This window comes from Atractosteus spatula, chromosome 2, assembly GCF_055471065.1.
Source record: "Atractosteus spatula isolate fAtrSpa1 chromosome 2, fAtrSpa1.hap1, whole genome shotgun sequence".
Lineage (NCBI taxonomy): Eukaryota > Metazoa > Chordata > Actinopteri > Semionotiformes > Lepisosteidae > Atractosteus > Atractosteus spatula.
The window spans coordinates 4,989,410-5,016,174 of NC_142707.1; the positions used below are offsets into that span (position 1 = coordinate 4,989,410).

Sequence of the window (26,765 nt, forward strand, 5' to 3'; positions counted from 1 at the left end):
CTCATTCATAAACTAACACCTTGTATTTCCAATACTTGTTTTTGTCAATGTGGAATTAATTTTGTTCATGTCCAGTGCATGACTGATTTTCACTCCAGCCACACATAGACCTAACTAATCATAAAAATACTTGTATTCCAAGGTTGAACACATTATTGCAAAGTTATCGACTCTTTATCATGTGGACCAAAGTGATAGAGGATGGCATATTTCAGCTAATAAAAACCAATCTGATAATCATTGTGTGGCAGTGAAACGGATTGATGTATGTACTGTAAGTCAAAACCACTTGACTGTGCTCTTCAGATGTACTTTACTTTGAATTGTATTACCAGCTTTGTAAAAAGTGAGACTTACAATTAATTTATATATAGTTATGATATTTTGGGGAACACAAAATGAAAAAACAACATTTTTTAACAGTAACTATATTTATTCACCAAATCTATTCCAAATACAGATGACAGTTTTATAGACAAATTGAATTACATGCGTTATTGCAACAGTGGGGCAAATATTAAATAAATATATAAGTTCATATATATATCTGGAAGTCTCATGGAATGCACTGGTGACCAAATAAAACATACTGTAACGGCACCTAATGCTAGTACAATGTTCAGACTTACCAATGGCAACAATGCATTGAAATACAACACACTTAGCAAAAAAAAAAAACTAAAATAGTTTATCAAAATTCCAACAAAAAAGCCAGGTCTGTGTTTTTGTATAGCACAGAAGAGTTTTATCAGAGTGCGTTATTCAGGGATCACAGTCAACTGTTAACAGATATGATAAAATACATGTTTTTGTTTAAAATTAACAAAGTTTAAAATATCCATTCTTTCTCTTACAGTGTATATATAAATGTACCGGCTTCAAAGTACATTCCTTTGATGCATAGAAAATAATTATAGATCACTAGCAATATAGTATTGGTTTCAGTGAGTGTATTGAGGACTATCCATTTTATAGTACTAAATGTAGATTAATCCATCTTTGTATATCTGAATAGAATATCACTATAAAGCTGATGCAGTGAATATACAGTATAATATCCAAAGGGACAGGTAACGGTATTATTCCATACAGAAAATAAAAGAAAGGAAACGTTTTCACTGTGAAGCCTTCTCTTTTCTTTTCAGCATGGAATAAACCCATAACCTGTTCCTTTGCAGCCTATGCATGCTGACGCAGCTCCCTACTTGAACTACTACAGCATAATATACTGTATATTATACTTACTGTATGTACAGTAGCTGCAATGATACTAAAAACAAAGAAATCAAAAGATTAAAAATGTGTTTAATACCACACCAGTAAAACTAAACATTTTGCAATGCTGTGTATGAATATGGAACGCCACATACAACAGCATGCAGTTTCTTGGGCAGGAGGTCAGAAGTAACGAGAACATGCTGTCATGTTGGGGTTACGTCTAAGTAACAGAAGCAGCAATATTATAATGCTGAAAACAATGTTCTTTACAAAACTGATCATTTCTTGAATTACCTCAACCAATTTTTACTAACAAGAACATAAGATTTACACAGGCGAGAACATTCGGCTTGTTGCTTGTCCACCTAAGACTTCTTGGTTTTAAGTAATCTTGAGATGTGAATTTCAAGCCCAGAGTAATATTTCTCAAAACAGTTTAAAGAAACTTTAAGACAATATTTCATTCAGAATAATTTGGATTTGCTGAAAAAGTACGCTTCACTGAATTACAGTCCTGGTGAACTCTTGTATAATTACTTACTGAAAAGCATTCTGAAATATCTAAGGCTTTCATAAATGGCCCACAGGGCACTGCATTCAGAAAGTTCTGAATGTCAATTCACAAACACTTCCTCAGCTGGAACCACAGAAACATATCCAGAAATTGACTGTGTGGAATGGTACAGTACCAATTCAGACTGTAGTGTATTGAACACAAAATAATTTGATCTATTCCCAGAAAGACACAAAAGATAACCAAAAAACGCAGACAAGCTCCACCTGAAAAATAACTCTTTGAGCTGTAAAGCAAAGTGGAAAACTACAAATGGCACTACCCTTTGAGCACTCCCAATAACATCCACTCAGATTTGTAATTTTAGAGAGAATTTAGCACTAGCATGTCTAACTTTTTTTGGGGCATCTTTAAATGACTAAGACGCACATTACCTAAACAAGATAAGTGATGGCCTACTTTAATATCATTGTTTGGCACTATACGTGGCTTTGTTGATATCCCTGGAAGATTTTCCAATTCCATTACTGTATGTCCATATTGGACCAAATCTCTTTGCACCAGATAAAGTGAAAGACCGGTCATTGTAGTGGCACTGCAGTCATGGATACAGAAAGGTGTCCGATAGCAGTATGACGAAGTCATTTACCTTTGTTGCGCCAGTACCTAATTATTTTATTCTACAGGAAATGGCTATACTTTCCAACCATTTAACTCACAAGCCCCGACTTCCGAAAGGGTCGTAGATATTTTAAACTCTGTAAGGTGTAATTATACAGCAACACTGAAGCTTCCACAATATGTTCATCTGGCTTAAATAACGAGCAACAGACAACAGCACAAACAGAAAGAGGGGAGGACACGGCAGGAGATCGATCTGGGCGGGGAAGTCGAACGGAGCTAGTGTTTGGAGTCTCTGGGGTAGAACTCGGCCAGAGTGCTCTGCGGGATTCTCTTCAGCATCTCCTTGGGGAAGATTCGCATCAGCTGCCAGCCAATGTCCAGGGTTTCATAAACACTGCGGTTCTCATAGGCACCTGCAGACACGAGGCATTGGAAGACATTCAGACAGCAGCTTGGGTGGTGGGGGCGCTATTACAAATGGCCACAAGGTGGCGCCCGCAGCATTGTCAAAGATAATGAGGATATTTTAGGAATTGAGGAGCCTTCTGCACATGGGCCAAAACGTCTCAGAATTCAAGTCAATTTTATTGCATATAGCACCGTTCACGGCAAGCTGTCACACTGCGCTTTCACAGACTACACAAACAGATGTGTGCAATACAATAAATTGTATTAAAAGGCAATTTGTGCAACTGAAAGTAGTGTATCATCAGACACGATCAGAAGTCAGCATTCTTACCCTGAGAAATAAAGTTCTTTTCAAACTTCTGCAGGAACTCCAGATACAGCAAATCATCTGCAGTCAGAGCCTCCTCACCCACTACCGCCCTCATAGCCTGGACATCTTTGCCAATGGCGTAGCAAGCGTACTGCGGGGAAGAGAGTGGGCTTTAAACTAGCACTGGAATCCCCAGTCATGAATAGTTCTTTCAGCACTTACAGGTATAGGAAAAAAGGGATTCTACTTTCTAAAGCCTTTTTGTGCTTTTCCCCCCTGGTGCTATGAATCAGACGCAAAGCCTTAACCTAAAAAAATGAAATGGAATCCTGTACAAAGAGAAGCCTGAAAACTGGCACACTGACAACAGCATCAAAAGAAATTCCCTTGTCCCAAATCTACTGTCTTGATAGTTGTTCAAACCAGCTGAAAGCTTTGAAAGCCATACTGTGTGAGAGTTATCGCTCAATAAAAGCCAACACAAAAAAAAAAGACAGTGGCATTTAAGTGAATTGAAATGACTTTTCTGATTGTGTAGGAGAACCTTTGTGTGTTCGCACATGAAACTGTGCTGGTTCGGGTCACAAGGTATGAAATCAGGTGATGGACATGTACGCAGCATCTGGAGATCAGACCACTCAGTACTGACCAGCTGATTGGACACATCCGCGTGGTCCTTCCGAGTCATTCCCTCTCCGATGGCGGATTTCATCAGTCGGGACAGGGAGGGCAGTACGTTGATCGGGGGGTAGATCTGCAGGGAGACGAGAGTATCAGCTGCTCGTCTGTTCTCACTGTCTCATTCCGTCAGACCACTTCAACTGAACGATATGGAATGACGCCTTTTGATAATCACAGGGTTTACAGCAAGGGCAGGTTTAATCAATGCATTCATTATGTAGCGGGAATGGTATGCCTTTCATCCAGATTTGTTTTACCAAACAATAGTGGTAAATCTGTGAAATCTCAGAAGAATATGGAGGCATTTTGGCTGCTTAACCGCATGTCAAATAAGGTAACAGAGTACAGGTGATCCAAAAAGGAAAGGACTTTGTAGCCCTCCTTGGCCATAGTTCCTCATTCTTGAACTTCAGGGTTTTCCAATGAATAAATCGACCAGCTTTGGCTTTTTGTTTCACTCTTCCATTTTTCTTCTTTTTTAATATCACGTCTGGGTTTTAATTAAGTCATAAAACACCCGAGGAAGAGAAAAATGAAGCTCGAGTTTAGCTTTCAAGTTACACGTCTGCCAAACAAAGCCCATTTCTTGAATATTATCATGGAGAGACTAAAAATATACCAGATCACGGTTCTGAAAGAATGAAAGGTAAAGATCCTTCATTTTGACCTTTATCTCAAACAATATTGGGTATGAAAAAATGGGGGGGGGGGGATAACATCATAAACTTTTATTCCATGGTGTCAAAAATTAGACACCAAGCCCTGACCTAACAAATCAAAGTGAATGCAGGTCATTAACTCTATATAGTTATCAATATTAAAATTAACACAGCTGTACTGCCATAAACAATTGAACAAGGACTTAATGAACATGCCTAGAAACAGAACCTCCAAGCTGCACATCACTGTGTCCACATCCACTCACCTGCCTATTATGCAGTTGTCTGTCTACATAGATCTGACCCTCTGTGATGTAGCCAGTCAAGTCAGGGATAGGATGAGTAATATCTGAAAAAGAGAAGCTGCATTTGAAACCACGAACAGGAGGGCCCTTTGAGCACAATCATTAGATACTTTTTAAAAAGGGCCTTGGGATCTTTAATGCAAGTAGTCAGGGCCCTGATTTAGTGTGTCAGCTTCTACAGCACAATGTCTCTGGACACCTCACTAGGACTGGAAATTGTGATCCAAAGAGAAGAGTGTCTCCTACTTGTTCAGCAATACCATTTGCAGCAGATAGTGGGTTTTTCCAAAGTGGTCTCCATCTACGTCTTTAAATTTGTAACACTGCTGCCACACAAGTTAACATGCAGCTGTATTCATCAGATTATGTCATTTTAAAAAGGCGTTTCAGTTGCAACTTCATCTACAGTTGTCCTTACTGTCAACACGGCCCCCGGACAACCGAATCGAACGGTGTTTCTGCGCGGCTGTAACGGCCCAGCGCTTACCGTCATTGGGCATGGTGAGAATGGGGATCTGCGTGATGGACCCATTCCTGCCTTCCACTCGGCCAGCTCTCTCGTAAATGGTGGCCAAGTCTGTGTACATGTATCCAGGGAAACCCCGCCGGCCAGGCACCTCCTCTCTGGCCGCAGACACCTGGGAACGACAACAGCAAAACCTCAAGCCACGCTGGGAGCTCTTGATGAATCAAACAAGAAATTTATTCAATTTAGAGAACGGAGGTCCTTCAGGGATGAAGATTACTTAGATTTTAGTCCTAAATACCCAGCAGCTATACCACCCTACTACTCACAACTGGCAGCCCACTGAAGCTCAGGAGGTGTGAGCCTGGTCAGGACCTGGATGGGAGACCTCCTGGGAAAAACTAAGGTTGCTGCTGGAACCTAACATTGCAGAAAAGTGACGGGGACACTATACTGTAAAAAGGCGCTGTCCTTCGGATAAGATGTTAAACCGAAGTCGTGACTCTCTGTGGTCGTTAGAAATCCCAGGGTGTTTCTCGAAAAGAGTAGGGGGTGTTACCCCAGTGTCCCAGCCAAATTTCCACCTGTCCTTTACCGGGGGAGACCTGGCCGGGACGCTGGCCTCCTAATAATCCCCATCCATGAACTGGATTCATCACTGAGAGGTGGTGTAGGGGGAGCGTACTGGTGCAATATGGCTGCCGTCACATCATCCAGGTGGGGCTACACATTGGTGGTGGTGGATGGGAGTCCCCATTACCTGTAGCACTTTGAGTGGAGTCTCCAGAAAAGCACTATATAAGTGTAAAGAAGTATTATTATAAATTATCTCTAAATTGTTCAGGTGATCACTGACCACAGCAGAACTGCTCCATGTCTTTAGAAGCTGGGGTGGCCTAATGGTGACCTGCTGGATTGCGGCTCTCCAGGACCACATCTGGTGATCCCTGCTGTAGTAGATTCTAAATTCCCCTAACTAAAGGTGTAACAGTATCAGATCGATGGATTTCTCAAAAAAACAGTCCCGAGAACCTGGCTTACCAGTTCCATCATTTAACAGGCATCATCGCATTTTCTTAAATTTTACAATGAGATGGAAGGCCTCCGCTATGTATTACTTTGACATAGGTGCTAAAATGTAAAAAAACGGCAAGTCAGATGAAATACCTCTCTCAGAGCTTCAGCGTAGGAGCTCATGTCCGTCAGGATGACCAGCACGTGTTTCTCACACTGGTAGGCCAGGAATTCGGCCGTGGTCAGAGCCAGCCGTGGAGTGATGATGCGCTCAATTCTATAAGGACGTCGGACCAAGCGATTAATCAAAACCCCAAAAACACGTCAACTGCAACAATCCTCTTTCTCCTGTTATGACATTTTAATTCTCTGCACCTAAATATTTTTAGATACACCATATACATTTAGGATTGTATAGTAAAATTATCCAAAACTGTCTTAAATGAGAAAATAAAACAATGTCCGTCATGAATTCAGCAGCTACACTATGACCTGCAAATTGGGACATTGTTTGGCCCAATTTGCTGATCCATTAATAATGAGTTTTATTCTATACCTGATGTTGAATGAATCCGTTATAGTTTTCAGGTACAGTAGGTATAACATGGAGTGGGCAAAAAAAGATATTTGCTTGTCTTATTCTTATCAATGACATCTTACGCTGCATACTAATCAGACCACACCAAGAAATATTAATCTCCCTCAGACTTTCCCAAACAGACAACAGAAAGCAAGGAGAGACATACGTGGGATCATTAGCCAAGTTCAGGAAGAGACACACGTTGTCCATAGAGCCATTCTCTTCAAAGTCCGACTTGAAGAATCTTGCGGTTTCCATATTCACCTGAGGTAACAACATTTCAACATCATCAATATGTACTAAGTTTTGCGTGAAAAATCCACATGGTTAAATTTTTAAAAAACAAGTTTACGTAAGCATAATTTAAAAGTACATTGTCTGAAATGTTTTTAATCATCCTAAATTAGCATTTCACATGCACGACGCTCATGGCATTATGGGAAAAGTGAAGTGAAAAGATATATTATTCCAAAGCCACAGTGTGCAAGTGGAACATTGTGGTACTACTGTATATTTTTAGCAACATATTCCAATGACAAAGAATCTTCTGCACCACAAATCCTAACAGAAAAATATGCATAAATAGTAATAGAACATTACTAGTCTTCCATGCTGTTTGAATCATGCACTTTTTTCTCTTCTAAAAAATGATCTGGGGCACCTATAGAATTCATAGCATGGTTTAATTAATTAAACCAAACCCAAGAGAACTTTGAAAATTAAAAAAAAAAGATTAATTAAAAAGAAAGTCACTGAGTGATTTAAACCATGCCACAAAATACGAATATAAAATGCTTACACCCATGGCCGCAAAAACAATGGCAAAGTTTTCTTCACTGTAATCCATCACATCTTTGGACTTCTTGACGAGACCAGCTTGGCGGCAGATCTGGGCAGCAATCTGAATGAAGAGTCAAGTGAGCAAAGGTCTTCAGTCTTTTGTGCACAAGACACCACACTGCACTGGAAACCAACAGGCTGTTTAAAATTTGCTGTACTGGTCAAGAATGTTCAGTTTAGTAGTTCAGGTGGGGAGCTGCGTCAGCAGGCGTAGGCTGCAAAGGAACAAGCAACAGGTTTATTCCATGCTGAAAAAAAGAAGAAAGAAAACACAATGTTTCGGCTGTGAAGCCTTCTTCGGGTGTGAGGTTCCTCACGCCTGCTGTGGAGGTTCCTCACACCTGAAGAAGGCTCCACGGCCGAAACGTTGTGTTTTCTTTCTTCTTTTTTTCCCCCATCATGGAATAAACCTGTTGCTTGTTCCCATGTTCAGTTTAGGTCAGGTCGGAGGTCTTTCCCCACCTCGTTGTGCGGCAAGCCAGCAGCGGAGAAGATGGGGATCTTCTGGCCTCTGGCGATGCTGTTCATCCCATCGATGGCAGAGATGCCAGTCTGGATCATCTCCTCGGGGTAGATACGGCACTGAGGGTTAATGGGCTGGCCTGCAACACATCATCGGGGCAACTTAGAGGGTCTGATATGAGCGCACCTATTTGGAATGAAGGTATTATGGATTATTGAAAATGGTATAAAAGAAAGTGGTGAGAATATATTCTTATCTTTACAAAAGGAAATGATAACTTTTTTTCATACAGTATTTATTTTAATAACACGTTTAGTGTACATCCCATTCACTGTTGACCCCCTAACAATGGATTTTGCGATACACAGGCAAAATAAAACCAAAATACTGATAGTAGGGTTGTACTGTAATTGACTTGTTTCATTACCCTTTTCTGTTAAATTTGATTAAAACAAACTTTAAACACTGTGCCTAAGCACAGAGGAAAGCATAGAGTGTGTGGTAATTTAAGAGTCTTGTATCCATTTCTTTTCAATATTTCTGAAGTCTGTAACGACGTACAGTATTAAAAGTCATTCTTAGCATGCTGTCCAGCTTTCACACCAGACTAGAACATTAGAATGGTTACATAACAGAACATAAAAGAGGAGCCCATTCGACCTACATAGTCTGGTAATTAGTAGCTAATTGATGCAAGGATCGTCGCATCCAGCTGATTCCGATATTGGGTACTGGCTCCTACATCATAGCTGGGTAGCTTTTTCCACACTTCTACAACCCTTTGCATACAGAAATGTACTCACTTTTAATCACACTTAAGTAGTTTCTATTGGTACTCTCTCTCACCTTTCACAGACCCCGATGTCTTATCCCACCCCAAAAAGTCTAGCCTGCATCTGATTTGTCACGCTGTGATCTGCTTCTTTGTAACTGGCATGGCCAGGCAGCAACGAGGATCACACAGTTGCATTTTGTACTAACAGGAAACTGTTTATGCAGTTATCTAGATAATAAAATGCAGAAAATAATCCAATATCATCCATCTTTAGTCAAATCGGCAAATTATTCATCTAAGGTTTAACTGAATTATGCATTTCTAAAACACAGGGCGCTTAAAACGGGACCAGCCATATATGATGCAATTAACCAATTCATTTAATTAAGCAATACTCAATGAAGTATGGTCAACTGCACTTTCCAGTGCTGCCTTTTTCCAGTTTCAGTCGCCATAAGAGGGGCGGCACAGTGGTTAGCATTGCTACCTCACAGCACTAGGGCCCTGCGTTCACTTCCTGAAGTGCTGTGTTCATGGGGTTGGCCAATGTTTTGCTTGGCTTTGCTCGGGGTGCTCCAGTTTCTTCCCCCAGTCCATACACATACGGGTAGGTTTATTGGCTCTGGTGTGTGTATGCTCAGCTGCGATGGACTGGCGTCCCATCCAGGGTGTACCCCGCCTTGCACCCAGTATTTTTGCCAAGATGGGCTCCGGCTGCCCCATGACCATGAATTTGACAAAGTCGTTACAAAATGGATGGGTGGGTGGAGATGCCACAGGAACTCTTCTTTGAAGCCATGTTCTCAGGATATGTTAGTGTGCACAGTTTGTAACTTGGGAACCGATATGTGTGGTGCAAATCATTAGGTAATATATCAGTAAGAACAAGTAAACAACTACCCTTCCTGCACACCGCAATTCAACCAGAGACTCAGAGACAGGAGTCCGGCACTCTTGTAAGCCTCAGCTCATACAGGCCGTTCACCTGTATGCGGCAATTCTGTCTGACAGACTTCAGACCATACCCATAATGTCCAGATAGTCTTCTGCCAATACGGTGGGGCCTCTGTCAATTGGTTTTCCTGATCCGTTGAAAACACGCCCTAGAAAGAAAACAAGATTCCCGTTCAGTATGGAAACACATAATCAAAATGAAGTTCCTGAACTCGTAGAATATAGAATACTTCACGTAAAGGAGTTTATACCACTGCATTATCAATTAGAACATAAAAAAGGTCACAAATGAGAAAAGATAATTTCGCCCATCGAGCTTGTTTGCTTTTAAGTATCCAATTGATCTGAGGACCTTATCCTTCTTTCTTTTCTGGAAAGAAGCCAGATTGCCAGCTTCAAGAGCACGGATGGGTACCTTGTTCTGTATCACTTTATAAAAGAGGTTCTCCGGTTCTCAAGTTTAAAAGCCCTCCCCAAGAGTTTCCTTTGTGTTCTCCGGTTCGTGTTTCACTGTTGATTCTGGGGCGACTTTGTTTGTCTTTGAGGAATCTGAACATTGCAATCTGGTCCCTTTATAGTCTCTTCTCTGTTCAAGACTAAAACAAATTGGTTCTTTTAGCCTGGAAGTAATGTCCTACACTTACATTAGGAACGTATCTGGTTGTTCATCTCAGGAATGATTCCAGATCAGCAATATCTTTTTTGCATTATAGTGACCAAAATTGTACAGAATATTCTAGAGGTCTTACTATTGTATTGTTAAATTTGAGCATAACAGTCTGTGATTTTAATTCTACTCCTTTAACTGTATATCCCAGCTGTCTGCCTTTTGGATCGCTTTCCTAAAGTGTCTAGAAGATGAAAGTTTATTTTATTTATCCTCTTATTGCACTGAGTGTCTGCTAAGCGGACAAAAGCAGTGTTGACTCAGAACCTGTACTGTTATATTAGGCCCTATGCAGAGCTCACTTTACATCTGGAGAATTTCTGTCTAGTGCATCAGTGGTAAAAAAACACACATTTTCTTGATGCTGTAACAATGTAATCTATAAAGATTTCAGTGTGTAAGGACAGATCATGTCTTGACATACAAAAAACAAAACTTTCCTGTAATGTATGGTTACGACAATCATGTCCAACTATGAAAATGTGATTGTGTGCTCTTGTTTCAGAAATGTCCTAAATAATGTTCTGTAAATAATACACTTATAATTTTTTGAAACTGCCTTATTTTAGCCTGGCAACATGGTATCAAATGTACTTCACGCATGTGTACATACCCAGCATGTCTTCTGACACAGGTGTGCGCAGAATATCTCCTGTAAATTCACAGCTCGTCTTTTTGGCATCAATCCCAGACGTCCCTTCAAACACCTGGGAGCACAAATTCAATTCCATATTTTTATATAGTCCCCTTCACAGCAGTCTGTCACAGAGCGCTTTCACAGTTATTTACACAGACTATGCAGACAGTTCAATAAATTGAAAGAAAACTTGAGTGGATGTAAAGTAGTTTAGTGTATCATAGAGTATCACTGTAATCATCAGGCATGGAGGAAAGACAAAAGAAAAAGCTCCAAAAAGGGAAGAGGAAATCTCTGGGGGTCCAAGGTCTAATAGTCTTTCGCCTCTCCAGGCACGAGCTGTGTGTAGTGAGGCAGTACATGTGTGCAAGTTCTTGTAGTACAGGAACAGACTTCAATCACTACACTATAATAACAAAAAGGTGAAGCACATTGTTAATTCTATGCCTTAAGCTGCTATTAACAAAATCATGCTGTTCATCTGCCCTATTCTTAACTGAAAAAAAAAGAAAAGTAGCAGTGAGTTTCAACTGTCCTTTAATTGACAATGTTTGCTTTTAAGAATCAACCACTGCCCAGAATTAGACTGTCCTGGGCAGACATGATTCTTATTAAAAACTGCAGTCTAGTACAAGTGGATTTCTGCATACCTGGTAAAAGTGATGTTTTACTGTTTAGCTACCACCCAAATTTCAGCAGAACCGATTTAAATAACTTCCATCTACTTATATCTAGCATTTCTATCTGCTTTATTAATTAATTGACCATAAAGGCGAAAGACATAGTTTCATGTTAAATTTGCCACCTACATTGGCAATGAATGTTCAGACTATGCACTGCAGCTTGGGGGCTTCGCTGTTCGTCAAGCACTCTTGCTCACGTCTTTGCTCTGTCATGACGCTCAATACTCAAGTGTGCTCTAGAACCCTGCATGTTGTTGCCCATGATGTATTCTGTGTGGTATTTCTGCTTTACTGTGTAAGTCACTAGATCTGTAGCTTGATGATACATCTTGTAAAATGCAAGACCATTCAACTTACCACACTTCTTTATGACAGCTGCAGTACCTGCGAGTCACATTATGCAACACAAACAGTACATTCCAACAGATAAAGGAGCTGTCCAAGAGTAATCTGACCTGGACGACTGCTTTAGATCCACTGACTTCCAGCACTTGTCCACTTCTTCTGGTGCCATCAGGAAGAGTCAGATGCACAATCTCTGCATACCGTGGAAACTGGAAAAGAGAGAAATAATACACTGTATTTACATCTATTTATTCTGCTACTACTACACCACCTTGTTTTATTCAGTGTTCTGGACTGCTTGACTGCATAATATTAATGTGGACAATTATAATTATTAACACAACACCGCCACATTGACAGCTGTATTGCTGGAAGTCAAGCATGGTCACTAAGCTTGAGACACCCTGTGAAATTAAAGCCTTCTATGAAAATGAAAACTCAGAAAGCCAAGTGTGCCACAACTACTGTAGATCAAAAGTTAGAACCCGAAGTAACAATGAAAAACATTTTTTTGTTGAGTTTTAAGAAAACTATCTTCGAAGAAACCTTTTCTTACCTTCACCTGATCCAAAATGACCAGAGGTCCATTGACTCCAGACACAGTTTTATAAGCTGTGGAGAAATCAGAAGGCATCAGCTATGATATATACAGTATAGTGTTCTATAATGGTCCCGGCCATATAAATCAGCTCAGAATTATTTCAAACCCACATTTACCTTTACAGGCACAAATTGTTTGAAACAGTGTATCAAATGTACGTTGTTTAAAATTTGGGCTTTGATTGCAATTTTAAGCAATTTGGTTTTGTGTGTCATGATTTTCCTTGAGGCTGATATGACTAAAGGTTCCTATTTGTCATGAAATGTCATGTGCCGTTTTGGGATTAAAGCTAATTTTAATCGCAAAGGAGTATCAGGTATGGGATCTGCTTGAGCTTCACTCAAGCAGTCCGACTGATTTAAACGTAAAGCAATTCAGACACAGACAGAGAAGGCAATATATTGGCCAGAAGGATAGATCATCATTGGTTTACTTTAAAAACACAATACGTTTTGTTTTTTTTGTCCATGTGACCAACTTGTTTCAGACTTGCATGACTGAGACCATTGAGACCGACAGAGCATGCGAGACAGAATAGACTTTTATGGCACCAAACACAGAACTAGTCGTTTATTCCATGCTGAAAAAAAGAAGAAAGAAAACAACGTTTCGGCTGTGAAGCCTTCTTCGGGTGTGAGCTCCTGGCATTGTATTGTAACGCCCTGGAGCTCAAGCGCCTACTGGGAAACCACAAGGAAAACAGAAAAATGTACACGGTTCTGAGGTTAATGATTGACCTAAAGTGTTTCTGAAGTACTGCCTAAGCGCATGCAATAGAATTCAAGGTTTATGGGTATAGCCCAACTTACATATAGTTTATCGTTTATACCCTGCTAACTCTCTCATATTGTTTTCTCTCTGGACAGCACCTTCTTAAAATTTAGAAGTGTGTTTTTTCCTCTCTTTGGACCTTCTACTTACTACCTCCTCCACCATGAGCCACACAAAGCACCAATGGCAACTACCAATTGCACCTACTTCCTTTCTGGGTCACTGTCTGGAATTCCACTCCATGTTAGAAGACACGCACTGTTCCTTTAAATCCGCTGTGAACTCAGATGAATCCTGGCATTGTATTGTAACAAGTAATCTGCAGTATGGAAGTGTGAAATTCCTTGCTTACCATACTTGTGGGAGCAGTACAGCAGTACAAATTAAGCACCCCCATCCCAGAACAGTCACGCACCAGGAGTACAGTCAGAAAGCTGAGTTCCCCTTTCTAGTCTCTCAGGAAGCTGACTAGAGAATGATGGTGACCAGGTCACAAGACGGAAAGGGGACTTTTTCGGGACATTTTTCCATGGTAGCAGAAGATAAAAACTCTTGTGGCCTTCTGGGGCCACTTCTCCTATAGCCAGGGTTCCTAGTGCTGCCAGGTTTCATTCCAGCTGAGCATAATAACCCTCGTGAAGCTTTAACAGAGCCAACAAGCTGCTTGATTGAAATATTTTAAACTTAAAAAAAGTTTGGATTTTTTCTACTCAAAGTACTTATGAAACGCAACAGTTAAAAGGTGACCTCCAACAGGTTTAAAAGCTGAAAATGGTGAAACAGTTCAAATCAGTCCTACTATGTAGTCAGTTAAAGATTCAATTGTGTAACTCAAAGCCCACCAGAATCAGCACTGCGAACCCCTGTTCTAGAGCACAACTATTTTAAAAAATCAAAATAAAAAGGCAATTAAATCATCTTGGCAATTCTAAATTTTTTTGAATAATAAAAACAACTTCAGAGTTTTTACTTTTTCTCTTAAGGTATGAATTACCTACAAACTACTTATTGTCATCAATCTATCTATATAACAGTACCACTCCAAATCAGGTTTTTCAAATTGCAGACTCTTTGGACATAAGCCATAAGGCACCAGATATTTAAATCATTATGTTATATTGGGACAATTTTGATATACAAATGTTAAGAGATAATACATGCTTGCTTTTGTTCCTCATCAGGAACAAAATGGATCAGATGGATCAAAATACTGTGCAATCGACTCATCTCCCCAATGCTGACATTTCTCTCTAAAATACGAATTTCTGTCAGTGTTTGCATTAACAATTGTGAAGAAAATAGCACATCTCTGTTCAACTGGCATGCAGTTATACTCGGTACTCTCTAGTGCCAAGCAAAAACTAGGCCTTCATCATTCTCAGGTGCTGTCATGTGTTGTCCTGCTAGTCAGAAATCAGTGTTTCCTTTAGATCGCAGCACAATATCTTCCGTGAGACAGTGCCATCTTACAGTCTGTGACTCAGACCCATGTCTGGCAGGCGGAGGAGAAAATTAGAAATCAGGTTTTCCCCAAAACACGGGCTGGGAACTGAAGTACCCTACTCTTGTAGATATACTGCTGGCAGGCATTTGAGATATCACAGTTTCACATAACAGGCTGAAAACAAACCATTATGAGAAGACTAATAAGACTGAATTTGGAGTACAAGGCTCATTTTCCTTACAGTTTGTATTTATACACTTCTAATAATGTTACCAGTATACAATACCACTCTCCTCAGTATTCACTGCAGCCTTTAAGACTATAGTTGACAATGCTGGTGCTGATTTTAAGTTACCATGCTGCAAATTGAAATATATACCTACAGTATACCTACCACAAAACAAAGCACTTCATGGTCAAAATCCTTTTCAGCACTAGCACAAAGGATAAGAGGAATCCAGATAAAACATCATGTGAAATCTAGCTTCCAATCGGATTATTACTGATGGGTAGAAACTCAAGCAGTGGTGAGACTGGAAATATTTGTTGTTGCTTGTGAATTGCAATGTTTTCCTGTGGCAAACACGTCCGCAGTTATGCAACTCGCGCCTGTTTCAGACATTGTAATTCATACAAAATGAAACCTTTCCTTCTAAACTAACCTCGCTAGGGGTGTTGTAATCATCCATTCAGTGCCTCTGAAAAATTTGCCTGCTCCAATGTAAATACAAGGGGCATATACTGTACCACAGTAGAAAACATCTGCTGCTCAAACTGATACAGTACCAGTTCTTAAAAGCAAATCCTATCACTTTCATCTGACCTCCAGCTTCAGGCATCCCTTGCAACGCACACTAATGTTAAAATGTTAAATTAAGGGTACTTCTATTCTCTCTGGCAAGGCCAAATGCCTGAACACATCCTTTGAGGTACATTTATAAAGCGTTTGATTTCAAAGGTGTTTGGGCCATCTTGAAAAACAGAACAGGGAAACGATTCGGGCAAAAAAAACCCGCAAGACGTCTAATCTGGCTGAACACGGGCATTACAGTATTGGTGTTAGAGAATACGTAACATTATCTAAGGTCATAATAACAAATTTGCTCCAACACATCGAAAATATTTGTTTTTATCTCGTCACGTCTTTCAGACGGGAATCGACTTGCAAAAAAAAAAAGAGGCTAATAAAAACCAGCAGCAAGTAGCTATTTTACCACAAAAAAAGGCAGATGTCATTTTGATCAGCTGATTGTCCCTCGCTCCGTCTGTATATTGGACCTCCAGTACGTTTCTATTTCTAAATCGAGCATAAAGATTCCTGCTGCTGAACTGCACACAATTAATTTCGGAAGAGCTGAAAAGAGACGTGTTACAAAAGATGTTAACACGACAGGTCACAAAAAGAAGCCGAAGTCGTGCCTCAGGAACGTCATTCATTCTTAAACTGCACTGCGCATCACTGATCACAGCCCCCACAGCCATGCAATCCGAAATCGTCAAAGCCTATCCATAACAAGAAAAAAAACAACGAAAATGACATTTTTTTAAAAAAATCGTCCATGTCAAGAACATCGTGTACTACCTGCATGACGTTGAATACGACAGAAATGCGGCAATCAAAAACATTTTTGCCCCCAAGTGCTGTAGGTGCCCGATGTTGCACAAGAAAGCCAGCCTGCGACTGTTACTCACTGAGCCGCGGCTGGGAGATGTAGTCCCGGGTCACAGCCTGTACGTGTTCGCGGGCCCCGGCAGCTTTGGTCCCGCTCACGGTGGAGGACAGCTCGTTCATGGCCCCGTTCACCATCCCTCTGATCGCCCTCAGCGCCATCTTTCACGACCACTGCGAAAACCTGCCACAGCACTCGCTATAACGGGAGCGAGAAGTCCCACTGCGCATGCGCGCGCGGGTCCCTCCGCTCCCCCGCGTCATCGATGACGTCGACAAAGCAGCTCCCTGGCGGATCTGGCGCAAGGACGCGGATGGGGCCGAGGCGCTGGCCTAGGTGCTGATTGTGAGAGCCTGTCACGTCATTCCAGGCAGTCCTGTCCCGCAGGGTTTTTCACGAAATACCTCACAGCTCGAACTAATCAAAAAACTAAATCAAACTCGGATCGTCAACGCTGTAATTGTGCAAATGATGGCGCTCTTGATCATAAAATGTAAAAAGCCGAACAGCAGGTCTTCAGATTCCCCACTAACACTGTCGGATCAGAGGCTTTTATCTTGGGAAGGGGGGGGGGGGGGAGTTAGTAGTTTCTGAGACTTGGATCAGTTCGAATAATGTAGATTTGAGACATCTGCTCAGTCTTGAATACTACCTAAATGTTTTGGAATGTGCTTTGCAGCTTGTGTTGGTTAATCCTCCAATCTGGTATATCTCTGTATTTCACTATTTTACCAACTATACCACAATCCCCAGTTGATCCCCAATTAGAAAGAGCAGTGACGTTTCTCGATAAAAGCCTTTTTATTTTCACGTTTTCCATTTTTATCCTCTGGTTCGTGTTTCTGGGTTTATTCTGAAGAAATCCACTGAGATGACTTTGTCTATGCCTCCGAGGAATTTGAATACTTGTTTCCATGTAGTTTTATGGAAAGTGTCTTGCTAGAGTGCTATACAATTTAACATACAGTACCAGCCCTTGATTTGAATTCTACACTTTTGACTACATATCCTAAAATTTCGCCTTTTCATTTGCTTCCACAATTTAATAATAATAATGTTGTTGTTGTTGTTATTATTATTCATTTCACTTACATAGGAGTTTTCTGGACACTCCACTTAATGCGCTTTACAGGTAATGGGGACTCTCCTCCACCACCACCAGTGCTCCCAGCTGGATGATGCTACGGCAGCCATAGTGCTCCAGTACTCTCCCCACACACCAGCTCTCAGTGGGGAGGAGAGCAGAGTGATGGAGCCAGCTCATAGATGGGGATTATTAGGAGGCCATGATTGGTAAAGTTCAGGGGGAAATTTGGTCAGAACAGTGGGGTTACACCCCTATTCTTTCCGAGAGACACCCGGGGATTTTTAATGACCACGGAGAGTCAGGACCTCGGTTTTATGTCTCATCCGAAGGACGGCACCTTTTTACAGTATAGTGTCCCAATCACTATACTGGGGCAATAGGACCCACACAGGCCGCAGGGTGAGCACCCCCTATTGGCTCCACCAACCCATCCAGGTACTGGCCAGGCTCACACTTGCTGAGCTTCAGTGGGATGTCAGTCGTGAATTAGTCTAGTGGATGTAAATGATGAGTTAACACAAAAACCTGTCTTTGTCATAGGCAGCCTCCTCTAGCTCAGCATTTCCCCTTTTTGTAGTTATAGTTGATGGTTGTACTACTTGCATTCACATCCTCGCTTTCATGTGCATTTAAAAGTCATCTGCAGGTATTTTTGCAATCTGGATTTTTATCTAAATCTTTTTAAATTTAATTGACTGAACTACAGTGTTTGGCTGATCCTTCTATTTTGGTATCATCTGTAGTTTACTGACTACACCTGAATCATGAATCAGAAAAGCAATAGTTCAAGTACAGAGCCCAGCTAGATTACATCACAGTTTATTTCTATTTAATTTATTTCTATTTCTAAAGACCCTATGCAGACGACACAATCCGGAAGGGAGTGAACACATGCTGGGAAGAGACGAGGAACAGGGCTGGTACGAACGGGGGGGGTGGGGGTGGTCCAGTCCAAAAGGGAGTCCAAAGGGAAATCCGTGGTGAGGCAGATGTCCAGAGCCGGGTGATCAATCCAAGACAAACAAGACAAAGTTAAAAGCCGGAGCGGGATCCGGCGAAGGGTCGGGGGGTTCAGGAAGCCAATGCCGAGCCCGGAACAGAGTGAGCGTCTGGCTTTTGTAGGGAGGCAGGAACAGGGAGCAGGTGCACAAAATCAACTGAAAAGTGAACGAGCCGGAGTGCCCTTAAGGGGCAGGGACTGCAATTGTGACACACTTGTGTGTCCCTGAATGAATACTGCCTGTAATTTGAGGAACTTACAAAAAATGTTCTAAAAATAAATATCATATGTTCTGCTTTAGTGCATTTACAATATTACTTGTTAAAAAATAAAAACTTAGTTAACCAAGATTTACTTGATCTAAATCCATCTATATTATCCGCTAGAAAATAACTGACATATAGTCTTACAGTTAATTCCAATTAAATTTCCATAATCTAACAAGAAATAGAACTAAGACTTCCTAGAAAATAGACCCTACCAAGAGTGACTGTTTGAAGAGTTTTGCAAACAACCTATAAATACTATCTCTAGATTTCTAAAATAAAACAGGTAGAATAACCATAAAAGAGATGTTTTATTATATGTGCCTCTAGTGCTTCTTGCGCTTCTGGTTTTTATATGTGAATATTATTTAATACAGAATTCTAGAATTTTTGTCTTTGCTGAGCCTGTGGCTGATTTCTTCAATAGAAAATGCCCATGTAAAATATTCAGTCAAATTATAATCAAACTAAATAAATATTACACGCTACTGTTTAGAGCTCAGAAAGAAATCTGTATGAACTGCACTGTGTGAAGCTGTGTAAACCCAGAGCTCTGACAATCACTTTGTTTTTGGCTGTCATTCCAAAGTTTCTCAGGTGCTGTGTTTGGGTTGGCCATGTCTGTAGAAAGCAAAGAAGCCAGTGCTTTTAATGGAAACATAAAATAACAATGCTTTGGTTTTTCTAAACAAACATCACCTTGATGCCTCTGCACTTTGCCAGAAAACAAGTGAAATGCTACAAGGTATGTATTTATTCATTAGTTAAAGTATTCTGCATACAGTATATATGGTAAAGGGATGTGCTATACTATATACTTTAATAGAGGTAAGAAGGATTGCTTATCTTAAGAAGCAGCCAACAATTAATCCTTTAAACACAGTGATAGAGCCATCACCCAAAATGTAACAATCTATTGTAATGTGTATTTTAAAAAATGCAGTTTACACAAAGCCATATACAACAGAATCAAACAAACAGATATTGTCTCAGTTGTTCATTCAAAATAAAATTCAAGAGCAGGTGCGAAATGAGTTTTGTAACCCACATAGTGTAATTTTTCTTGCTCATCTACAAAACAAGCGTTATATTTTGACAGAACGATTTTCATCTTTGACCGTGGGTTGTACATCTTCTTTCGAATGAGTTATTCTTCATTAAAAATGAGTAATGTTTTTTTAAGGCCAGCGGTGCTAGACAACCAAGATGATCTGTACAGAAGGTACATTATTACAGTGGAGTGTGTACTTCTTAAAAAGGAAGTCCTGGACGTGGTCCACTCTAAGCAAGAGGAACCAGGCTTGGACTGTGGTCACTGTAAACAGGAAGAGGAGGACAAGTCTGTGGAGTCAGTCCACATTAAACAGGCATAAGAACTGGAGTCTATGGCCAAGTCCCAGCACCCACACTTCCAGTCTTACGGCCTTCGTACGCACGTTCTCGCTCAAGTCTCAGGGCTCGGGGTGTCTCGTTTCTAAATGTGATGTTTCACAAGGGTGCTCACAACCGTCCCCAATGTGCCCTTCTCTGGACTCCGCTGCAAGGAACTACCCACAATTCTTTGCGGAATGATGACGTTTCATGTTGTAGCCTATCAAAGCAAAGAGAAGTTTTTTTTTTTACAGTATTATAACTCATGTTATTTAAAAATAGAATTGTATATGGCTACTTTAGTTTCATACTGTATGTATTCTAGGTGCGAAGTTTTGACATGAAGCTTTTATTTCGTCACCCCATTTCAACTGGTGAGTGTTTTGTACCTGCGGTGTATTTTATACATGGAATATTTAGTAATATAAAGCTTTGAGGTATTTAACTTTGAATGAATGTGAATGAACCCGTAATGTTCCTCATACTATGATTTTTGTACTGGGACAGACAATATGAAATGCGTTTAGTAATACAAAGCTTTGAATAAACAGAGAGCGATATAGCCAAGTTCTCCTTAGTTTACTTCGCCCGTTTTGAGAAAAGCCTGCTCAACATGAATGAACACGACGCGTCCCTACGTGTCTGTGCTGGGATAGACGAGATGACATTCAATTTCATCAAACTGAAAGTGGAGCACGAAAAATTCTTTAAAAAAAAATATCTGCCGACCTGCACTTAGCCACTGGAAAAGAAGCATCAACAACAGAAGTTTCACCGCGAGCCGTGTAACCAGCGAGACATGACGTCACGCAAAGTGTCCCAATTCCCTTTTTATTCGCCCTTGAATACTCACGCAGATGAAGTCCACAGGTGCTCCACGTCACAGAAGTGTGGACTTGGAGGAAGGGCTTAGGGCGCAGAGTGAGAATTGGGACACGGCCTATATGATGATCTTGAACATGATATCAGCCTGCACCACAGTCCAGGCGGGATATTCCTTTACCGATCACAGAAGTGGCCTCTGAACTCTCTGTGTACGAGATACATTCAGCATCAAACTAGAGGATTGGAAATCACCACTGTATTGAGTGTGGGGGATGAATTTGACGTATTGAGAAGCCTCAGAAAGGGGAAAAATAAAGCCTTAAAAAACTCTTTTGAACCTGGCGACTTCCCACTTCAATCAAATCAACTCATCCGACAGGGGCATTGCTCTATCGCAGGAATTCAAACAGCCCCATGTAATCCACCTATAAACTCAATTTTTGCTTTTTAAAAACTATCACTGTGGGATCACACAGTATTACAGAAGGAACAGAAAACACCAGCCACTCTGTTAAAAGGCCCAACCCAAGAAGGGTGCTGGCAAAATATTTTAAAAGAAGAAACACAGGAGGCCTGGCCTTGTAGAAATGGAAAAATAATTTCACGACACTGCTTTCACAATGACAATATTAGACCTACTGTACACAAGCCAGACTGGAGCTTGCAGATGGGGAGAAAAAAAGGAGTGGACACAGTCGACAAGTCAGCATCATTTATTGAATAACAAAATACAATTCACCACAAGGAAAATGCTACTAGTAGGAAAAGGGGTGAAGGCCTTGGTAATATATCTGTGGTTTACTGAAATGCCCCAGTCACACTGTGGTTTATAATGGCAAATAGTCTTATCTAGATCGACATGACAAGGCATGCCTTATAATGTGTGGGCAGGTCATGTCATCAGCTTGTCCCTGGACTGTTACATGTACTTTTACTTTGTTCCCTGTTTTGTAGTGGACATTCGACTGAAAATGACTGCTTACAGGCTATGGAGGCACAAAAACAAACAAACAACAGTTGTAATTTGCTATTGCTTGAGAGAAAGGGATGTAGCAGGATTTCAGACATGGATAGCAGTTTAACAATCTTACCACTGTTTTCCTGGATGAAGGAACCTGATGTTTATACCAGTCTTGCTTCCTTCATGTGGAAACTGGCCAGATTGGCTCAGCAAAACAAAAACGCTAATGGTCCAAGCTAAAATCTGAAGACTAGCATTCCAAAATTTGGGATAAGATGTTGGAATGTTTGCATGTTCGGGATATGTAATATACTTAGTGAGTGTGGAAGATATTGTTTCTCTTTGTGCGTTACTTATCTGAATCACTTTGTCAATTATTCTTAAAGGCGACCAAATAAGCAGAGGAATTGACAACAAAACAAGGGATAACTGTTGTGTATCTCAAGGATTCCCTGGAATGTCTGAAAAGTGTTTGCGCCCTTCATCCAAAACTGTGATGTAACTTTCATTTTGTTGCTTTGTGAAAGCAACCTCTCATCTCAACACCTGTGCTCTTAGATTAGAAGTAAAACCGAATGTGCCCTCTCCTACCAAACTCTCCTATTGTCTCCATAACACAACACAAAGACTGATAAAGTGTTCTGTAAAACAAAGCAAGCTCACTCAAAGAAGCTTTGAAGGGTAACGAAAGTAACAGTTTAAGTGGCTGAGCTGAAGACTTTACTCAATGAAAGTCGCGTCAATGGGGAGACTTGTAGCAACAGACTAGGTCACCCTGGAAGGAAGAAAATATAAATTAGTACTGCAGCACAGAGGGCAAAAGTGTTTGATGATGAATGCAGATGCACAGGACTAATTCATAGACCTTGCTGATATAAAAAGCCAATCGCCAGAATGATCCACCTTATAGAAAATGTATCACAGGCAGTATTGCAGGTATTTAGGATAGAGATGTATTTTCACCATCAATAGGATACTACTTTTTTATTTGCATTTCTAAAGGGTGTACCTTTAGCGAGATATTGAAATGATTTTTTAAATGTCAGGTTATAATAAAATGGGAAGACTGGCTTCGGTTTCAAAATTTCTGCTTTCATCTCGCAAGGAGAAATGACAAAAGCAGGGAAAGAGATAAGACTCCTGTTGCAGGGTAAAAAAATCATATATTTCATTCGGGAGTTTCATGAACTGCAGGATCCTGTCCAAGTTGTATCACTGAAGCAGGTAGGCAGACATATTTAATACTGTTAACACACTTGTCTGAGCAGTTCAACTGAAAAGAATCATAGTGCTTTGGATCATGAACCTTTTCCATTTCTGTAAAATATAATTAATACCAACATATTGCCATTCCCTTGCATTGATCTAGCAAAGCCAAAGGTTTGCACATGTCCTTGCATGTGCTTTTGAGTATATAATTTGTATCCATAACTTTAACCCAAAATGGGAAACAGGATAGGAAAATGAGTAAACTGTACTGGGTCCCACCGATACCAGCCTCAGGATTCACTGTTTCATGGCATATTCCCAGATTGCCAGAGAACACACACAGTCCTATTGGCCCCTGTGGATGACTACAGCCTGTGAGCAAAACAAACTGAATTAGAACCTACAATCACTGGGATGCAGGACACTGCTTATCTGGTTAAAGCCTTCAATCCAGTTGTTAACCCAGGTGGCAGATTATCACAAGGGAATCTTGTTGTTCAACCTGGAAAGAGAATTAGCAGAGGCCTGGCATGCAGTTCTGGGTTTAAGACCTAGACTTAAATTAGGATTCACATTTAATTATGTAAAAAGATGCAAAGCATTCCTATTTAAATAAAAATGTCATACTGCCCATATCCCACCAGGAAAGGATTTTACTCCTGTAAAGTATTTCAGAGAAAAAGAGTTCTAGCTGGAGAGAACTATACAGTTACAGGCAGCAGAATAAGGTAGACACACAAAAAACAAAAAGATGAAACAATATATAACAGACGAAGTCTTGGTTCAAGTATGATTCAAACTGGATAAGATCTTACATTCACCACTGATGCCTGACCTGTTGTAGGCAGAGAGGATTTGCAAAGCAGACCCCTGGTAATGAAATTAAAACTGCTGAAACATATTTGATCTTAACGCCGACAAGGACTTAAAAACTCTTCCGGAGGTAAGCAATTAATGACCAGCAAACTTGGGCCACATTTTCTTATTAGTCCTTTAATAAGACAACTGCTCTTTTTATTTATTTGCCTCTTTAAGGGTAATAAAAATCTTTTATTATGAATAATAACCCAGGACTGGAAGCCAGGACGATGCTAATTACAAATGCTAATACTGCAGCTGTATGGTTCCGTGCTTGTTCCTGTGATCACATGCAACTGTCTGACAAACGTATGTCAAAAGCACAAATCCAATTAGCTTATTTGTCCGTTTAACGATGAGGAAGAGAGAGTGACAAGCAAGGACTATCCCAGAGAAACAGGGTTGGGTGCAGATTCTCTGCCGCTTCGTCCCTGCGATGTGGTAGTCCGACAAAGGCAGGTATCTGATCATCCGATCCCTGCTCTTTCACAGATCCTGAGAAGTCTTCGTGGTTTAAAAAAAAATCCAAGGTCAGAAATTTCCCCAGAAGTCCTCTTAGCCATTAAACACATACCCCTCTCCCCCCTTCCCCCCCCCCCCCACCATAACCGTTATTTAAAAAAAATCAAACAAATTCAAAAAGGTAAAAACAAGGTCTGCTAACGGATGGCTTTAATCCTCACAGTCAGGGGCCGAGCCCCTGTGCCTCTGTGTGCCGAGGTTAGGTTGTGTTTGCTGTCGTTGTTCGTGGTCTTAAGCTTTGCGACTAAGGGGTCTTCGGAGGCTGGCCTGCCGGCGCTTCTCCGCGAACCCCCTCCGCCCCGCCCGGCCCCTCAGGGGTCACTTCCGAGAGTGCAGTGTGTCCTGAAATTTGGTGCTGGTGTAGCGAACGTGAAAGCCCTTCTTATTGATGGTGTCGTCCGAGTGGAACTTGATGACGACCGAGTCGCCAGAGGAGTAGATCTCTTCTGGGGGCTGAAGGAGCAGACCGAAAAAGATAAGTATACAATCCTGAAACGCAATACAATCAATACAAAAACACAATCCTGCTGTGACTCAAGGCACTGCGCAACATTATTGTTGTCGTTTGAAAGACAATTCATTTTCATCAGTTATCCCGAAAACTGGAGCCCAGGCCCATTAATTACAAGACAAATTAATTTAGGGCACATTAAAAAAACATAATTGCCTTCTGTAACACAAATTTATGTCCCCCCCCATCTTGAAAGTATTATGAGAATGATCTGTTCAAGCACATAACGTATCACATTGCATGCATCTACTAATTAAATCATTTTGTTATAATTTTGTTGCCAAAAATAGAAAAACCAGCCAAATAATGAAAAGATAACAATATCCATTCAATCGTATCCCACTTATGGCCACATCTTTTTTGGCACAAGATAGTAATTGGGAAAGCAGCAACAGTTTTGGCTCAAAAGAGCAGGACATTGTTCTCACCAAACAATTATACATCTTAATTTAACCAGGTTTACCAAGATCAATTTTATCCCCCAAGGTCCTCGCTCTTAAAAATACGGCTTTAAGAGCCAAACCTATAGTCCTTTAGAAAGCCAGAGCCAGAAGACCCAAGACTGCAGTGGCCAGCTCCTTACCCCAGAGCCGCAGTAACGCCCCAGTCTGGGTGCCTTGCTGTCGTTGCCATTGAAGAGCTCCATGTAGTCATATCCACAGTCGGCCTCCTCTTCAATCTCGAAGGTCTGGAAGATCAGCTCCACTCCGTAGCCCTTCTCTGCTGAGATGACCCACTGGCAGTCAGAGCCTCCGGGGTAGTTGTTGTCCCCGAACTGGGCGTGGGAATACAGGTCTTTTGTCTTGACTTCTGCCTTCAGACGTCCTCCGCATTCTGCCACACGTGAGTAAGAAGACAGCTCCAAATTAAAAACCTAGGCCTCAGAAACACCAGGTAACAATCCACAACCTACAACCAAGTATTACTGCCAACCTCAAGTCATCAGTGCTGCTATGCTCCAATGTCTTTCTTAATATTGCCTATATATCAGGCTATAAAATAAACAAGGAAACTATGTTACTATTTTTGAAACAATTGTGGAAAACCCATCAAGTTTCAGGGTCATTTGGTACCCCTCCTCTCTATTGAAGGAGCTCCGTGATCTATAAAGATGCAAACATATCCATCTCCACAGCTATGTGATGAGTAGAATCGTTCTTGATGACATGAATACATCAGCATCACTTCCAACAACAGAACTCATTCCTGAAATTACTGACTCGATCAGAGAAGATACTAAAGCTGACTACGGCTTCTGGAATCCAGTTAAATAACCATCTTAACCTCATTCATTCTTACATGTAACTGTCCGATCTCTTTATTCCTTGAAGTTTGACAATGGTCAGGTCGCAACCCTAAGTTCTGTTCTAGTTTGTTCCACAATACATAAAGCAGCACAATGTGGAAATTATGATCTTCTGGAAGCATTACTGAGAACAACACTTGATGACATCTTCAGTTTTTTTTAAAAAAAGCTCTTATAAACAAAACCCTGATTGGCTGTGGAGTTTTTTTAAAAGCATGAT

At 40.8% G+C, this 26,765-nt stretch overlaps 2 protein-coding genes across 2 annotated transcripts in view; both read right to left on the bottom strand.

Moving 5' to 3' along the window:
- Positions 1-412: 412 nt before the first annotated feature.
- Positions 413-16,867, bottom strand: atp6v1b2b (ATPase H+ transporting V1 subunit B2b). The gene is made up of 14 exons (XM_088908803.1): positions 16,652-16,867; positions 12,700-12,755; positions 12,254-12,352; positions 11,092-11,185; positions 9,883-9,960; positions 8,082-8,221; positions 7,579-7,680; positions 6,946-7,043; positions 6,353-6,476; positions 5,207-5,357; positions 4,681-4,763; positions 3,724-3,828; positions 3,096-3,225; positions 413-2,769 (listed from the first exon to the last, which is right to left on the bottom strand). The coding sequence occupies exons 1-14, from the start codon at positions 16,788-16,790 to the stop codon at positions 2,633-2,635; spliced, it is 1,536 nt and encodes a 511-aa protein (XP_088764929.1). The 5' UTR covers positions 16,791-16,867; the 3' UTR covers positions 413-2,632.
- Positions 16,868-21,876: 5,009 nt separating this feature from the next.
- Positions 21,877-26,765, bottom strand: part of LOC148839044 (bone morphogenetic protein 1-like) — a 77,313-nt gene continuing 72,424 nt past the window's right edge. The window contains exons 19-20 of the mRNA XM_088908829.1: positions 25,823-26,073; positions 21,877-25,181 (exon numbers count right to left, since the gene is read on the bottom strand). Of these exons, the coding sequence (XP_088764955.1) occupies positions 25,047-25,181; positions 25,823-26,073 (386 nt within the window). The 3' untranslated portion in view covers positions 21,877-25,046. The remainder of the gene's footprint in view (positions 25,182-25,822; positions 26,074-26,765) is intronic.